The sequence below is a fragment of the Pyrus communis genome, chromosome 14 (assembly GCF_963583255.1).
Source record: "Pyrus communis chromosome 14, drPyrComm1.1, whole genome shotgun sequence".
Classification (NCBI taxonomy): Eukaryota; Viridiplantae; Streptophyta; class Magnoliopsida; order Rosales; family Rosaceae; genus Pyrus; species Pyrus communis.
This window is the reverse complement of record NC_084816.1, coordinates 20,752,278-20,770,506: the sequence shown is the minus strand read 5'-3', so window position 1 is coordinate 20,770,506 and position 18,229 is coordinate 20,752,278. Positions and strand designations below refer to the sequence as shown.

Sequence of the window (18,229 nt, the reverse complement as noted above, 5' to 3'; positions counted from 1 at the left end):
ACTTCTATGTTTGTAGCCGTTGATCAAATTTCAAAGCTCCAAATCACTTAATTCCTGAGCTTTAGACAGGAATATCTGGAGAGAACTAATTGAAAAATGCAAAAATAACAAAACAGACTTTGCCCAATCACAATTAACATTTCAGTCACCGTCTGGTAACAGAATACAGACTTCAGTCAGAACCCTTGAACTTTCTCATTCTTTATTGCTTAGGCTTTAACCTAGTACCGAATCAGACCACCAATCACAGTTTCTCTCTCTAGTTAGACCAGCAATGGCAATGAACGGACTGAAACTCGGTACGACGTCGCAGGCCTACTTAGAAGGCAAAGCAGTGAGCGACACCAAGGCTCTGATATCCGATCTCTGCCGCCAATTCTACCATCTCGGATGGGTCTCAGGAACAGGTGGCAGCATCACAATCAAAGTTCACGATGACTCTGTTCCGAAGCCTGAGCAGCTTGTAGTCATGTCTCCGTCTGGTATATCTCACTCTCTAAAATAATTTTGTTCATTTTTTTGGGTTTTTGGGGTTTCTGGGTATTCATGGATTTTCACCAATTTAGTAAGTCTCTGTTTTGTGTGGTTCTTTTGGTTGTTTGCTTTCTGGGTTTTTGTAATTTATGCTAAATGTTGAGTGTTTTGGCTCTTCTGTGTTGTTTGGTATCTGAGTTCGTATTATTAGAATTTAATTGTGGGGTTTGTGTTGATTAATTTCTGTAATTTTTTTTATGATGTGCCTATGTTTTGATTAAGGAGATTTCATTGTAATCGTGGTTGGTTTTTCGCTTGTTAACATTTGGTTGATTGAGGATATGCATCTTTGAAGCTTAAAGGCAAAATATTGTTTGCTTTTTGGGTTTATACTCTGTGCTAAAGAAATTGGAGTTTCCTAATTGGAACTGTGGGTTCATTTTCAATATGTGACCTTCTATTTTGTTTCTGGGCTCAATTTTTCATGTTTTTTTTGTCTATGTGTGCAGGCGTTCAGAAGGAGAGAATGGTACCGGAGGACATGTATGTGTTATCTCCGAATGGATCTGTCTTGTGTTCTCCATCTCCGAAGCCGTACCCGCATAAGCCTCCCAAGTGTTCTGATTGTGGTCCACTTTTTATGAAGGTTTCAATTCCTTGTGCTTCTTATAAATACTATAAAATTCTTGTTGGAAAGAAAGTGTGAATTAGTTCCAACTAATGTTTGATTTGGATAAATCAGTCAGAACATTTTAAAACTTTGAAATGACTCTTCTCCAGTTTTGTACATTTACAGTTGATGTCTGAATATGTGATTATGGCATTAATGAAAACTTCTGAGGTTCTTTTAATTTTATACACTGTATAAGCTGGGTAACAACTTTGTTGGCACAATGGAGTGGTACTTCTAAGTTTTAGCTCTCATAGAATACAATATGAAATCTTAGTTTTACAACCAGAGTACCTTTTCCAGAGCTATTGGTTGTGGCATGCTAAAGCCGCTGACCAGGTGGGGACTGTAGTTCCTACCTGCTCCAAATATTGAAGATGGTAAAAGAAATTTGATCCATTATCTTTTCCCACGTTTCATTAGCCATCAAAATAATCACTTTTGAAGACTTGATTGCTTATGACTATTGGATCCCTATCAGAATAGAGCCAAGAGGCAATTGATTTCGCAAAGAGAAATGTCAATGAATCTCAGTTACAAGGTACAATGCAGATCGATTTGAACCTTACATGACTTTGGATGTAGAGGGTCCCAAGGACTCATCTGAATCATGTCAAGTTGGAATATTGGATAGAAGTCTGGAATTTAGTCATGGGCCGAATTTGAAATCTTCTTATCTAAAAGAAAAGAAAAGAGAAGTTGTACTTTGTTGATACTCTGTAGCGGCATGTGAGCTACCATCTGTATAAGCTATTTCTCTTTGCTCACACTATTTATTTCACCATCATTAAGTAAAAAATGTGGTCGATGCATTATTGTGGTTCCATTGTTCCATATTTGATGTTAGTGACCTCTTATTTATGAGTTTTCTTTTTGTTTGTTAGTTCTGGATACATGTTCTAATTAATGTTGAGCAAGTACTACTTGCTATATTTTTAAGGCCGGGTTGCTTCTTGAAGGCACTTCAACTGCTTTAGACATGTAAATTTGACTAAAACATTGTTTTAACCTTGTAATGCGATCCATTGATCCTGTGTCTCATTCCATTTTATGACAAGTCCTATTTGAGGATGCTGGGGTTCATGAATACTCACCCTTAGTTTAATTTTTGGGAAGACTGACACCTCTCTTATGAAAATTAGTAGTTAATAATTATTTCCCTTGTTTTCCAGGCATATGATATGCGTGATGCAGGAGCTGTTATTCATAGTCATGGGATGGAATCTTGTCTTGTAACAATGATCAATCCATTAGCAAAAGAATTTCGAGTAAGTTTTTAATCCTGGCATCCATTAGTGAGGAATAAAGGAATTGCTAATTGATAAATAAACACAGGGACCTGTTGTTTTTATTCTTCTGTCAATGTCCTATTTTTTTGTCTGAATTTTTATGTTTGCCTCCCCCTGCTTGAAAATTTGGATATTTCTTCATTTAATTGACTCCCGCTTTGAATGAGAGTTAAAGCAGGGTATGGATTTCAGAAATTTGGGTAGTTCAGAACTTAATGTTGCAGTGATTTGTAAAAAAACACGTGCAAAATAATGGCGTGCATGCTTTTCAGTTTTTTTACTTTCTTTTTCAGAGGGAGAGGGGGGGGGGGGGGGGGGAGACAACTGTGGGTGTTGCCCTTTCTCTATGTGATATTCCTGCCTACTTTTACTGGTTGTCTGTTTTAATGGTTTGTGTTCCTATTTCTGTGTACAAATATGCAGATCACTCATATGGAGATGATTAAAGGAATCAAAGGGCACGGTTATTATGATGAGCTTGTGGTCCCTATAATAGAGAATACTGCCTATGAATATGAGCTCACAGAGTCTCTTGCCAAAGCTGTACGTTCCTGTTTTAAACTCAATTTGGTTTTGGTGTGATGATTCTATCCGCTTTCGATGACATAAAGCTACTATTATGAATGATGGACTCCAAAGCTAGTATTATGATGGACTCCATCCTAGTATATGGCAGTTTAAGTTTATGCATGACACAGTTGTGTACTTAATTCTTTGTCATTTCATATTGTTAGCTTTGCTAATGGATAAGGTTTTTTGTTTTCAAAATAACTGTTTGATTGTTATTGGAAGAAAAAAAAAATCAATATATTAAACTTTGAATTTCTATGTGGATGAGTATTTTGCTTGCCTTCATGTCCAATAGATTGAAGCCTACCCAAAAACAACAGCTGTGCTTGTTCGTAACCATGGGATCTATGTCTGGGGTGACTCGTGGATCAATGCTAAGACTCAGGTGATGCTTATGATGCTAATGGTTAGGCAGTCAGTGTAATTATCGAAGCTTATGTTAACTGTTGATACAGATGGCTAACATATGGATCTGGAAGAATGGAGCCTTTTATCCTGATGCTTATTCAATCAGATTTTTTTCTTTTCCAGGCTGAATGTTATCACTATCTCTTTGAAGCTGCTATCAAACTTCATCAGTTGGGTTTGGACCCAACTACTCCAAACCATGGCCCTATACAACAAAATGTCAAGGGAGTTTTAGAAAGTGGTATTCACAGAAATATATCTGTGAAGGCAGCGACTGCAGCTTCAGATAATACATCTGAGCCATCACAAGTAAGTTTTTTTTTTAATTTCTCAGGTTCTGAAACTTTTAGTATCAGGCTTTGAAGTCAACCCTAGTTTTCTGTTTCTTTATATGTTTATTTCGTTTTACTGCAAATATTGTCTTTTGGTTGAGAAATGTTATAGTTAACAATTTCATGGTTTTTTTTATAAACTTATATTTCTTCCTTCTATTTATGGATTTCACTTTTTCTGTAGCGTTGCATTGTTCTTGACATTGAGGGAACTACTACTCCCATATCGTTTGTGACTGATGTTCTCTTTCCATATGCCCGCAATAATGTTGGAAGGCACTTGTCTGCAACATATGACACTGAAGAAACTCAAGATGACATAAAGTTGTTGTGTATCCAGGTAAGTTTTTTGTTCAAGAATCAAGAGTGCTGTTTTGTGGACTACACACCTGTAAAATCACATTAGTATTCAGCTGTTAATTCTGGGTCAGTAGTGCACCACATGACATGTGAATGCACCATGCCACTGATTAACAACATGATAATAGTGTTGCTTTAGAATTAAAGTAGTCCTTTTTACTTTCAGTGCTATGAAAAGAAATGATTTTGTTTTTATTTTTATTTTTATTTTTATTTTTATGCAAGTAATTAATCTTTTTGATAAGAATGTGAATCCTATTAGTTTGTAATGAGCAAACCACAATTTAACCTTTTAATCCTTACCATAAGTTATACCCGAAAAATGTATACAGCAGAGTTGGACGGCTCTGGGCTCAGGCTAGCAATTTAATTGCTCTTTATTTAAAGAGTTAAATTTAGAAGTTAACGGAAGATCATAGAAGTAAGCTGGACACTTTGAAATGATACTTAAAGTCCTACATCCTAATTGTAGGTTCAAGAAGACCTGGAAAAAGGTGTTGCTGGTGCTGTTCCCATCCCCTCTGATGATGCGGGGAAAGAGGAGGTTGTTGCAGCTTTGGTTGCTAATGTTGATGCAATGATAAAAGCTGATCGGAAGATCACTGCCTTGAAACAGTTGCAAGTAAGCAATTTTGGATATTTAGAAGGAATTTACTTGCTACATTTTCGTATCTTTTGGGATATAGCTGACTTCTAGCTATTCAGGGTCATATCTGGAGAACTGGATATGAAAAGAATGAATTGAAGGGAGTAGTTTTCGATGATGTACCAGAAGCTCTTAAGAAGTGGCATGATTCAGGCATAAAGGTGCGTGCATGGTCAAGATATAGCTAATCAAGTGTTAATGTTTCCGATGTCTTTGGTGCATATGCTAACCAAACAAATTAGATTTAATTCATTGGTGAAGTTGATGTTAATTCCTCGATGTCATACCTTCAATGTTGAAATTTTGTACGGCAGGTCTACATATACTCTAGTGGTAGCAGGTTGGCACAGAGACTTATATTTGGTAACTCAAATTATGGGGACCTAAGAGAATATTTGTCTGGATTTTTTGACACCACAGTGGGGTAAATTAACTCAGAATCCTTTTCTACTGTTAAAAAATGCTTTCACTTAACATTAACGTGTTCTGCTTCCAGCTTTCCAAATTCACTTCAAGCTAGCTAATCTCTCTCTCTCGCTCTCACGCAGAAACAAAAGAGAAAGTAGCAGTTATGCTGAAATTGTACAATCAGTTGGAGTTGATAAACCATCGGAGGTTTTATTTGTGACAGATGTCTTTCAAGAAGCTGTAGCTGCAAAGGCGGCAGGTAATGATTTGCCTGTGGTTTACCCCCACCCCTATAGAGATGTTAAATGTAGCCGGGTTTTAAACACCCTCTTCTCGCAACAGGGGTCGCTTGACTAGCACGTGACCACTTACTGTGAGAGGATGGTGTATACACCCGGTTACAGGTCGCTAGACACTTTTCTACCCGTTCTAGTTTATTGTTGCCCCAACATAACAAAAGTAAAAAGTAAAGAACGAAAGAAAGAAATTAAGAAAGATGAAGGAAACTGATCAAACAAAATTCAAAATTTTTTTGGCATTGATGTTTAAGATGCACTTTTTTATTTAATGTTTCAGGATTGGAAGTTATTGTATCGATCCGACCAGGGAATGGAGCTCTACCAGAGAATCATGGTTTCAAAACGATCACTTCTTTCTTGGAAATCTGAATTTGTACTTCTCCGTAAACATGTAACACTATAAATCATATGAATCATTATAAGAATAAAACATGTAACAATATAGTCAAGTTTCGAGGGGCGTAACAAAAAATAAATCGTTTAGTAAGGTGAGTAAAAAAGATGTGACAGTTGAGCGGACGTAGAAGAAATACAAGGGAGTCTATTTGGATACTAAACTACTTGAGAAGTTTGACTACTCTTACACTTGAATTATGGAACTGATTTGTTGCGCAAACGTTTGAAATGGAGAATTAGCACATGTGATGGTGCCAATTTTTGAAAAGAACATTGGATGTTGCATGCTCCTTTGATTAATTATATTGATTCCAATAACTTTCCTAAGGAGGATTTCTCAGTCTCTACTTGCTTTCATGATGGTTGTGAAAGAAGGCTTATTTTTTTTTATTGGTTTGGGAGTTGGACTGTCAAAATCCCTTCCAAACTTAAGTTTTTCCTTTGGCTCATTAGTCAAGGCAAGCTGCTTACTAATGAGCAAAGAAATCTAACTACCCATTCCTCTTGCAAACTTTGTCCTTGGCCATTGGAGACATTATGTATATTCTAAAGGAATGTAGTAGAGCTCAATGCATTTGGGAAATTTTGTGTGATCCATCTCAAATGCACAATACTTTTAACTTAGATTTGAAAGCTTGGATGAAAACTAATGTGATGTCTAAGGCAATGTGGTTTGCTAAGATAGCATGGAATTGTTTGTTTGTTTTTGCATGTTGGTATACCTGGAAATGGAGGAACCACCAAATTTTTTAAGTAGAATTTTTCCTCCCTACTAATCCCAAAATGGTTATTGTTGGAACTGCCTATGATGGATGGAATCTCTTCTAAAAATTGAAAAAGCACCTCATAGGATGCATGTTATGCTGAAGTGAGAGCCTCCTGTTATTTGAGCACGATTGGTGTTGGAGGAATTCTTTCGTGACCACAATGGTGATTGGATGTGAGGTTTCTCTATTAATTTAGAGGAATGGCAGATTATCGAAGCTGAAGTTTGGGGTTTGTACTTCAGGCTCTAGCTTGCTATTGAAAAAGGTATATCTAAATTAATCATCGAAATGGACTTTGCTCCTGCTGTGTTACTGATGAACCAATCTATGCAAGATACTTTCATCCTCTCACTACGCTTTTGAAGAGTTGCTGGGATATGATGAGACAAATTGTGCAATGTGAGCTAAAACATATTTTCAGGGAATTGAATGGTTTTGCAGATCAGCTAACCAATTGGAGTTACAATTTGAACTTTGGTCTTTAGGTTTTTGAGCTTCCTCCCCAATGGCTTCGGCAATATTTAACGGATAATCTTGTAGAAGCTCCTAAAGGCCGCTCTATTCATATTAATGGGGTGTCTTCACCCTCCTTGGTCACCTAAAAATAGGTCCATCGTTGTTTTTGGACCAATTTTTCTCATGACACGAACGCGAGGTTAAAAATCATAAGGTCACAAATAAGAAGTTTTTATAAAGAAGAAACGCTTATGTTGCATCAATCTGTTGTCCATAAAAGTAGAAATGACACAACCAAATGCCACGCCAAAAACCTCTCAAAAAAAGTCACCTCAAAAAACTAGTACTTAACCTCATAGTAAAACGGACGAAAAGGTCAAAGATGTAACAATTTGTAATGTCAGGATTTTTTTGTTCAATTTTAAAACGGGTGGTGCTACATACATCAAGTTTATGCACTAGATTTGTGCACCAAATGATGTGGCATATTCTATAATATATAAATATCCATTACAATCATAAATTAAATTCTAATTTTAATTAAAGCACAAATATGATTGGTACCACAATAGTGCAAAAAATTGATTTGCCTAACATTATCCTTTTAAAACATATCAGACCAAACAATTAGATGTTGCAATATGTAACTGAGCCTTTTTTTTTCTTTTCTTGAGGCTGGCATGTTTCCCAAATTTGTATTAGCCACCTAAGTTTTTCTTTGATAAATATCAAGATATCCAATTTCCATTAAAATCCAAAACTGGTTCAACAATCCAACAAAAGCAAGACTACTTGTCAATTTAAAACAGGTAGATAAAAGATAAAATTTTCATGCATCATCAAATTGCAAAAAATAAACAAAAAAGAAAGAACTTTGGCGGTTTTTCAGTTCACTGCACCTACTTCTTGGGCACGCCGCACACACTATGACAGAAATTGAGTGTTAAAAAAGGAAAAATGAAAAAGTCTCAACATTTTCTCTGCAGCTTTAATATGCTAATTCAAATTGTACTTTAATTTTTTGCTTTCTTCCTCCTTTCGTTCTCAAGTGTCATAAGAGTAACAGAAAGCCCCACTTTCTGGTTTCTTGTTTTTCTTTCTTGCATCTACACGTTAAGAAAGTTGTTATTCTTCCCAGTCAACTGAGTCGACATCACAAACATTACAAACTCATATTTATATGGGAAAGATAAACATACAGAGAAAGAATGTCTGATTGTCCAACCCTAAATTTATTTCCCTAGTTGTATATACTGCATATTATTTCAGCATATGGTAAACTTGTACATGAACGGAAAAAGCCTCTAACGATAAAAATCCCAATACTTTTCCTTTCATGTAAATTGAAATGAAAGTTGGAGGGAAAAGTCCCCACGATGAGGTTATTGGGAGCAGAAATGACAAGTACACGCCCTTTCTTCTTCTATACACTTATATTTAATCATGTTCGTTGTTTACGTTTGACTTATTCAATCTGAAAAATAAAAATAAAAAAAAGATGTGAAAATCTAAATATGATGTGTAAAAATCAGCTCTCTATTAAAATATAGGCTCATATAGCAGTTTACTCTCACTCTCACGAAAGAAACCCTCGTTGCGTGTAAGTTTATTTTATTTTATTTTTCTAACAAAAGCTATGTTCTTCATATGTGAGTACTACCACGAAAGAAACCCTCCATCGGTTATTTCAGACAAGGTTTTAATAAGATAAACTCTGAAATATGTACAATAATCCTTGAATTACATGTATCTGACAAATGAGTGTTGCCTATATTTTGAGCTATTTGTACAAAGCAAAACAAATAAACTCATGTAATTCGAGGATTTGTGCAGCACGAAGCATATTAAGCCTGCATTAATAAAAAAAAGGACTTGTGCGCTCAATCCTCACAGTGACTTTGAGTAATTGATGCATTGTGATTATAAGAAATGTCAAGGCTTAGGTCGCATGCATGCGTAGACAACTAAACGTAGCATAATACACCGAATATAAATGGCTTCTGACAACTTTGTACTATTTCTTCAACAAAAATAAGAGTCAATATTTTGGGTTTTAATCATGTTTTCCCTCTCCCCAAAAATCTCTCCTTAAGGAAAAGAAAAACGATATTTTCTAGATCATACTACATTGAATTGTTTTGTGAGTTGCAAAATATATGAGTACAGTAAATTTACTAGAAAAGTCATTTTCGCATCTTATTTTCTCTTCCTGCACTCTTTTTTTCTATCTTTGGTTTTTAAATCGAATACGTAAAAGAAAAATAAAAAGAGAGATATAGAAAAAGAAGTGGAGAATGTTCGAAATCACTACTATTAATGCATTAGCTAGCTCAACAATTTCAACAGCTCACAGGTCACGAACAACATGACCATATGGTTAGGTGGAAGTTTCGTATATGTATGGCCTTAGATTAAACGGGAAATGTGGTCCTCCTCACTCCTCAATGGAGGGGGGACCCTAGAAGAACCCTTCAACAAGTTGAATCTACTCTAAAAATGTACCAATTAAATTATAAATTCCAAATTACATATCCTTGACTCTGGTTAATTTATGAGTAAAACTTAACATGTGACGAAAAACAAAAATAAATAAAATTTAACAATAATTTCTTTTATTGCAGGCCTAAGTTTTAACCGAGTTAGTAAAAGTGTGTGCTACACTTTCTGTACTTAAATTCGAATCTCCCTCTCGTAGTTTAAATGAGCTTAGTGTAATTATAAAAGAAAAAATAACTGAAACTTCTTATTGTTGATTGTCCACTCCAACAGCCACACCCTCATCTTTTGAAAAGTCCTCTCCGATCCTACCACACACACATGCTGAGAAGAACAAAAGAAAATGCATTTTGCAATTGAATGAAATGCTAAACTAATGAAGTGGTAAAATTAAAATTCATATTCCCATTCATATATGCTCACTCAGATTCCAATAGAAAATTGATTTTCGATCTTCCTTAATTTGGTTCTATAGAAATTTAAAAAAAAAAAAAAAAAAAAAAAAAAAAAAAAAAGCCATAAAAGTTGCAAAACAAAAAATATAGAAGGAGAAAAGAAGTTGGAGGAGGAAGTTGAAGGCTAAGCTTTTTAGCATTTTTATGGAAGAGATATGAAATTGTACAATTAAAACAAAGATCTGTACCTGTCATTGAAAAATCATCCAAAACCCATTAATCTTCACTTCTCCTGACGATCATTTTAATCAAAACCCACTCGCAGTAAATATTACTTACTACACATCTCTCTCTCTCTCCCCTCGTCATTTGATCAAGAAGACGACCCAGAAACTCTCGGCGAAGTGACCGGAAACAGAGGCAGAAGCCGCGGCTCCGAGTCTCTCAGAGTCGTCGTAGCCCTTGGCGACGGGTGCAAGTAAAACCCTTTCTCCGCAATCGCCCTGTCCTCCTCCGACGAAGAATTTCCCAGTGACGGCGACGACGCCGACTTGTCGAACTGGTCGTTCAACGGCGTCACCGGGCTGAGGGTGAGTGACGGAAAGTCGAGCAGGCTCGGGGAGAGTATCTCCTGATGACGTGGAGAAAACCCAGAAGCCGATTTGAAGTTGGGGATGAGGGTGTTGATCATGAGGGTGTTTTTGAGATTGGTGCTCCGCCGCTCGTAGAGCTTGAAGCCCTGCTTTTTCGGTGGGGCGGTTTTGATTGGTGGGATGTTGAAGTTTTTGTTGGAGGGTGGCAAAATTGTTGGATCTTGGTGGTGGTGGTGGTGGTGGTGGTGGTGGTGGTGGCTGTTGTGGTGGGCGGCGGCTGTGGGTTTGGGGGAGGACTGGTGAGTGACAGTTTCCGAGGAGCCGGTGAGCATTTGGACAACATGTTTGAAGTTCGAGGAGTCAGCTTGGACAAAGGTTGTCGGGTAGGGATTGGAGTCAGATCTGGGAGTTGAGACTTTCGGGGTTGTCGGGATTTGAGTCGCCACCGCCGTGCTGCTGCTGCTGCAGACGCTGCTGTTGGCGTTGGTGGTCATGCCATTGTTGTTGCTCCTCGGCGAGTTTATAGGGGAATACGAATACGGCTTCTCTCTGATTTCTTGAGGTCTTGAGCTTGTGATGTATTCCATTTGGAATAGGTGGGTGTTTTGTCACTGCCACGGCTACCAAAAACCGCTCTGCGACTCAAGAAAAATAGAGAGAGCTTGCTTTAAGATGGGGTTTGGTTGCAACTTGGAAGAAGACCCTGGAAGAGTGAAAAACAAGGCTTTCGGTTTTTGGTTTTGGCTTTGAAATGGGAAAAAGAAAAGAAAATAGAAAGACAAAAAGGGTTGTTGCTTATTTGCTATGTTTTGTTTTCTTATGGTTGAATATTGCCATTTTCTCTCTCTTTCTTCCTTTCTCTTTTTCTTCTTTTATTGTTTGATGGAAATGTTTTTTAAATTACTCTAACTTACGAGAATGAAGTTAAGAGGGTGTATTCAATTGAGATTTTGAGATATTTTAATTTTTTGTTCAAATTCATGAGTATTTAATCAGTATTTTAAATGATTCTTTGAAAGTCGGGGTGTATTTAATTATGATTTTAAAAGAGTTTATAACATCTCAGATGTATCCATGTGTATTCAATTGAGAATTTGAGAGACTTTAATGAATTTATAAATCTATGGATTTTTAGTTTAGGGGGGTGTATTCATTTGGGATTTTAAGGGAGTTTTAATTCTTTTAATGAATACAGGGGTATTCAATCAGGATTTTAAGTGATTATCTGAAATTCAAGGTGCATTCAATTAGAATTTAAAGATAGTTTATTATAATCTTTAGAAATCTGGGAGTATTCAATTAGGCTTTTAAAGAAGTTTATAATATTCCAGGTGTATTCAATTAGAAATTGATTTTAAAGAATTTGAGAAAGTTGAGGAATTTGAGGAAATTGAAGAGATTTTGTAGTGTATTTTAAGCATCCACAAATCTCACCTCTCCCCATAAGATTTCAAGGGAATTGAATCAAAATTTTATAAGGAATATTTACAAATCAATTAAACTCCACAAAAATCCATGGATTTATAAATTCATTAAAGTCTCTCAAATTCTCAATTGAATACACTAATTGATTTGTAGAGATTTTATATAAAATTTTGATTCAATTCCCTCGAAATTTCATGAGAAGAGGTGAGATTTGTGGATGCTTAAAATACACTACGAAATCTCTCCAATTCCCTTTAATTCCTCAACTTTTTCAAATTCTTTAAAATCATTTTCTAATTGAATACACCTGGAATGTTATAAACTTATTTAAAATCCTAATTGAATACACTCGGATTTATAAGGATTTTAATAAACTAACTTAAAATCCTGATTGAATACATCTTGAATTTTAGAGAATCACTTAAAATCCTGATTGAACATCCCTAGATTCACTAAAAGAATTAAAATCCCTCAAAATTCCAATTGAATACACCCCCCCCCCCCCAAAATTTTGGTTTTAAAGAATTTTAAAAAAGTTGGGGAATTCGAGGGAATGTGAGAGATTTTGTGGTGTATTAAACATTCTCAAATCTCACTCATTCCCCTGAGAAATTGAGAGAATTTACTTAAAATTTTAAATAGATTTTCTAAAAATCAATTAAACTCCATAAAATTCATGGTTTTATAAATAAATTAAACTCTCGCAAAATCTCTTTTAAGAGGTTTTAATACTATATTACTATTCTTATTTACTTACAAGTGTAAAATTTCAAATTCAACAAGAATGTTAATATTCAATTATAGTTGAATCACGGTGGGACTTTCACCTCTTTCACTATTTTTACAATAAATTATTATTGCATAAAATTTATTTTATTAAAAAATTTGAAACTAAAATATTAAAAAAAAATTAAATACTGGTCAATTGACTTTAACTTACGTCTTTCTTTATTTCTTTTCTGAGTAGTTGGACTAAAGATGCCCCTTTTTCCTCTCTCGGTGGTGGATTTTTCTTTTTAGGTGTTTGGAGTGAGGTTGTGATGGAGGAGGGAGGTGATTGGTTGGATTGGGAATTTGAAGGGCGTGAGCATGTGTGTGCCACCAATGGGAAACTTATCATCATATCAAGGACAAGAGTGAGAGTGAGAGAGGCATTGACTTCAGAGCCCTGACTGCAGACTTCAGACTGCAGAGAGGCTCTTGTGTTGTGTGCTTTGCTCTGTGTGATGGGATTGGAGAAGATGATTGAAACACACATGTGATCACATCACAATCACCTCCCTAATACATTCACCGTCACGCGTCCTTGGGGGGTTTGTTTCCCACGCTCCTCCCTTTTCTTATAAGATGTTTTAACGAAACATTCTCGATACTGTTCATTTTTAACGAAAATGATATTTTTATTCTAAAAGTCAACCTGGTACTATTCACTTACAACATTTTTTTATCATTTTGAATAAAACTCAAAGTTTTCAAATCATTTTCATTAACTCTTCTTTAATTATTATCAATATCAATATCAAATAGTTAACCCAAACAAAATTTTACATACCAAGAAAAGTTTCATCTCATCATCAGTATTGTATTGACATTTAAAAAATTAAAAAAATTAAAAACTTTTTTTATGCAATAATTACTTATCCAAAATAAATAAGACTAGGCAAATATGAAATATGTATTTTTTTTTTTTTTAATGCACTCAAATTTAATTTTTCTACATTTAATTTTTATTAATCTAAAATAGAATATTGCTAGTATAAAATGAACACATGAATAAATAAGATTTAAATATCTATTCTGAATCAAAGGGCCGTTCTTGTTATTTTGTTTTCTCATTGCTAAAGAATTGTTCATTATTTTGTTTTTATTTTTATTTTTTTATTACTATAAATCTAAAATATAAACTTGTTGTCTACTCGTATTATAACACGTGGAATTTTAAAGGCATCAGAACATGCACCATTTTTCTATACCGAAAATAACATGTCCATAAGCTCGACCCACATTAGATATCAGTATAATAACTAAAAAAATGCACCACAATATATAATCACAATGTACAATTACACTAAGCCAATTAGCTTTGAGTGTCACTTCTCTTTTCAATGTTAAAAGATGTCTCAAGTTTATATCTTGCATCTGAATAATAATAAACAAAAATACTATTATAGTGATATTTGTGAGCCAAAATTAATGCCAAATATCCAAAATACGACACGCGAATTTTTTTTTCCAAAGAAGACAAGAACGCCTTCTTTAAATGGGCAGGGCCCACAAACATTTTCTTGCACAGTCCAACATTGTTGGAGGCTTAAGTAGCAGACTACAACATCATCAAGCTCCTCTTCTCGCAGAAAGGAGGAAAAGTTTTAATTACTAAATCCTATCTTTAATAAACTTATAATTGAAGATCAACTCAAACAAGTAAGGAATCCTCATCACAATCAATTAAGGATACTTCCATCATCATCTCAAGATAATTAGTATCTTTGGGATTATTCTTTCCTCATCCATCCTACAGATGACACACCTTGGTCAATGGGAAGCCGCCATGTGTAGGGCAAAACCCTAACCCTATGGCCGACCATCTCCCTCTAAATACCCCATCTCCATCAATTCATGGTAAGCTTTTGTGACGCAATTAAGCCCTAGACACTCACTCTTTTTAGAGAGAGATCCATTGGCCAAATCCCCCTCACCTCATGGGTGCATGAGGCTTTGGCTCTGATCAAAGATGTTTATCTCTTTTGTATATACAAATTCGTCAAGACTGAAGACAACGAAAATTTGCTACCACAATACTATACTAATATATCTGTAATAAAAAACCCTAATCTTGAATCTTAAACTCATAAATCTCAGAAGACATATGAAACTATTTATATACTCTTTGCCATCATTTGAAATTTGTTTTTAGAACTTATTAAGAACATAAAACTTGGATTTATAGACATTAAAATTGGATTTATTTTGGTGTGAGACTATCACAATGTGTATGACACTAGTTCGCACATAACCCCAAGTGAATCTCACATGTAGAGCCTTTTTTTTTTAAAAGGGGTCACAACTAGTGGCAAGTCATGGTTATCCATCCCTTCCGGGGGCCAGGAAAACTCACACATGTAGAGCCATTTAGACGGAATAAAATTGATAGAAGGGAGAGAGAGAGAGTTGAATTTGTATTTCATAAACTACAATCAACCGTTATTTTCTCTAATTATTTTAAGGACAAACTTGGGTTTTAAGTTTCATGTAGTGGCACAACTTTTAGACTACATCTACATGCACGCAAGTTATTTAATTAGTTACCTCATCATCTCATTTGTGATGTCAAAAGTAAGATTCCAACGTAAAAAAAATCTCATATTTTATCATGTTAATTAATGTTATTATCTCCATTAACCCAAAGGTTATTAGTATTTTATATAAATCTTGGAACATGAATCAGTTCGGTTCCACGATGAGAGTAATGGTTAGATTCTAACTTTCATTTTCTCCAATCCAATTCTTAGTATGTTCCCTGCCCACATTACTTGTGGTTCTTATTTTGTTTGCACTTTAAAATATTGCAAAGAAATAAAAAGAAAAAGAATCAAATTCTAGTTATCGGAGTTGGGGTGGGAAGAGGGCAAGAAAAGTGGAAGGAGGGACCAAAAGTCCATTACACACATCTTCAACTAAAAAACTATATAAATAAAAAAAAAATTCATAATGACAATCATTGTTGTTTGTAATGTGGACAAGTCTTTACTTATAAACATAGAAATTATTAGCTTAATTAACTTGTAAGATTTGATTAGTGTATATATAAGAAACCAACATAAGGTGAATAAATATCCCATTGCGATGTTAGAGTGGGACATGGGAAGGTTCAAGGACGGATACAAACTTGTTGGAAAGGTTAATTTGTTAGCTTTTTGGCTTATTATTAGTTAAGGGTATTTTTTTATGGGTAATGCTAGAGAGACTAAAATTTTAAAGAGTAAATTACATAAAACTACCTTAACTATTGGGTCAGTCACAGTTTTATACCCCATCTTTAAAAAATTTCAATGTCATACCTCATCTACAAATTTTTTTACAATTTCATACCTTTTGTCAGTTTTTTGTCAATTCTTCCGTTAAATAGTGATGTGGCTTGAGACGGGCCCACTCTTTGTTAAAATTTAATTAAATATTAAAAACTAAAAAAAACTCATTTAATATATATGTATATTTTTTGCATGGGGACCCACCCCTTATCCCTTCATCCTTTCTTCCCCCTCTCGTCTTCCCCAAACCCAAATCCCACCCACCCCTTCCAGCAATCTCATTCACCACACCCAACCCAAACCCAGAACCCGGCCGACATTACTCCGGCTTTGATCGTCGTCGACTGCATCATCTTTAGCATCAATTTCACATTCTCGCTCGCTTTTCTTCTTGTCGCGGACCCAATTTTGCGACCATTGCAGTGAACGGTTCAAATGGGGATAGACCGGAGCAGGCAATCAACGAGTTGGGGCCGGTCCGACTAGTCGCATTTAAAGGTCACGCGGACGAGCCAGAATTGCATCTCGTTGACTAGCTGGTGGGTCGAGACTGAGAGCTCGAGGAGGAGGGTGGGTTTGGTGGAGAGGCGATCGTGCTGGATGCACAATAGTTGAGGTAATTTTATGTAATTTACCCAATTTTAAACCAAATTATGTAAACTAAATGATGGGGTTGTTGATAATTGGATTATTAATTGTGTGCTTATTTCTTATTGGTGACACATCATTTGGTTTGCAAATTTGGCTCTCCCTAGAATTATCCATTTTTTATATTTTGTGTATAGGTTTTTTTTGTAGGTTAAATATTTGGATTTTTTTGTCTATTAAGATTACGGTTAGTTCTTTATAAATATGATGTTTTGTAATTCAGGTGATGTGAGTCTGGCAAGAAGTCTTTTTGGAGTGTGTAGCATTCTTGACAATTTTATAGTGTTTTAGCGTATCATGATTTTCAACTGTTTTGCGTATTATGATTTTCAACTCAACTAATTAGAATGAGTTTACAATGATATATATATACCAAGGGATGAGCAAGAAATAAATTAGTATAGAACTCACTATTCACGAAATTCGGACTAAGACCTCTCACTTACAAGTAAAAAAAAATACAACTAGATTGAACACTAAGTGAAAGTTGGATTTAAAAGTTATGGTTTCTTGAAAGTAGCCATAAATATTTTCCTTCCTTTTGAAACCCGATCAACTCGCAAGGAGCTTCTAACTATTAATTATATGATGTGGAATCACAATTATTAACTTTGGTATCCCTAACATTATCCTTCCTAATAAGACTCACAATTATTAAATTTGGCAAAAAGATAATATTAGAAAGATCAAAATTTTAAACTAAATTTGTAAACCAAATGATGTATCACAAATAAAAAATAAATACGTTAATCAACACTTGAGTTATAATTCAATTATCAACAACCGCATAATTTGATTTGTAAAATTTAGTTTAAAATTTTGATCTCCTTAGTATTATTCGTGGCAAAATGATGGTTTTAATTATCAAGTAGGTCGTGAAGGGATGGTTACCAATGAGCAAATACCAGCAATGTGGAGTCTGTAGTGATCTTTCACTGTACTGAGTATTATTGCAGGACCAAATTTTCTTTTCTTTTTTGTCTAAATTTTCTGGATCCATAAACTTTTTATATCCCTATGTCAACAGGTTCATCAATGCAAAAAGGAATCTGAGGAGCAAAAGACAAAATAAAGAAGCTCTCATGTTGAAAATAGAGGGGAGATATGGACCCCCTCATTATGGGGGAAGGACATGCATGTTGTCCATTGAGATGAGGAGAGGGTTCATCCTAAATCCAGAGAGAGATTATAAAGAATATTATTGAAACTTTAAAATAGTTCAAACAAAAATAAATATGAGCCATCGATAATTAAGTTTCAAATTGGTTTACAGACCGATTTTTACTTCGAGTAATTTTATTACACTTTTTCTCCTCCTATAATACTAGTTTATTTCTAGCTTTCAAATTGAAGAAATCAAGGACGGTCAATAAAGAAAATAGCGACTTTGTATTAAACCAACACAAAGTTACAATGTTAACAATATATCAACAATATTTACGCTAATTATAAAAGATACGGCTTGTGTTCACCCTGTGTGGGAACCTACTTGTTCCCCAACTTATGATTAACGTAGTTTTGACATACAAACTTCATAATTGGAATCGCTCAGTCTTTTTATAATCA

General features: G+C 34.9%; 2 protein-coding genes across 3 annotated transcripts; one reads left to right on the top strand and one right to left on the bottom strand.

The window, feature by feature from the left end:
- Positions 1–165: 165 nt before the first annotated feature.
- Positions 166–5,905, top strand: LOC137715989 (probable bifunctional methylthioribulose-1-phosphate dehydratase/enolase-phosphatase E1 1). Its single transcript, XM_068455375.1, has 12 exons — positions 166–482; positions 984–1,120; positions 2,317–2,412; positions 2,857–2,976; positions 3,299–3,388; positions 3,535–3,720; positions 3,928–4,083; positions 4,576–4,725; positions 4,809–4,910; positions 5,064–5,173; positions 5,298–5,416; positions 5,734–5,905. The coding sequence occupies exons 1-12, from the start codon at positions 275–277 to the stop codon at positions 5,823–5,825; spliced, it is 1,566 nt and encodes a 521-aa protein (XP_068311476.1). The 5' UTR covers positions 166–274; the 3' UTR covers positions 5,826–5,905.
- Positions 5,906–8,053: 2,148 nt separating this feature from the next.
- On the bottom strand, positions 8,054–11,488 carry LOC137716448 (VQ motif-containing protein 4-like). 2 transcript variants are annotated; one of them, XR_011065676.1, is made up of 2 exons: positions 10,215–11,488; positions 8,054–8,181 (listed from the first exon to the last, which is right to left on the bottom strand). XR_011065676.1 is itself a non-coding variant. In XM_068455909.1 (1 exon), the coding sequence occupies exon 1, from the start codon at positions 11,144–11,146 to the stop codon at positions 10,340–10,342; it is 807 nt and encodes a 268-aa protein (XP_068312010.1). In that variant the 5' UTR covers positions 11,147–11,488; the 3' UTR covers positions 10,157–10,339. The 2 variants fall into 2 exon arrangements, 1 of the variants encoding a protein (XP_068312010.1); XM_068455909.1 differs by lacking the exon at positions 8,054–8,181 and having other exon boundaries at positions 10,157–11,488.
- Between the last annotated feature and the right edge of the window lie 6,741 nt (positions 11,489–18,229).

Excerpts from the sequence above, each read along its gene's own strand:
- LOC137715989 (XM_068455375.1), top strand. The coding sequence starts at position 275 with ATGGCAATGAACGGACTGAAACTCGGTACGACGTCGCAGGCCTACTTA. Across the intron at positions 4,084-4,575 it reads TAAAGTTGTTGTGTATCCAG|GTTCAAGAAGACCTGGAAAA; the intron begins GTAAGTTTTTTG and ends TCCTAATTGTAG. Across the intron at positions 4,911-5,063 it reads GGCATGATTCAGGCATAAAG|GTCTACATATACTCTAGTGG; the intron begins GTGCGTGCATGG and ends TTTGTACGGCAG.
- LOC137716448 (XM_068455909.1), bottom strand. The coding sequence starts at position 11,146 with ATGGAATACATCACAAGCTCAAGACCTCAAGAAATCAGAGAGAAGCCG.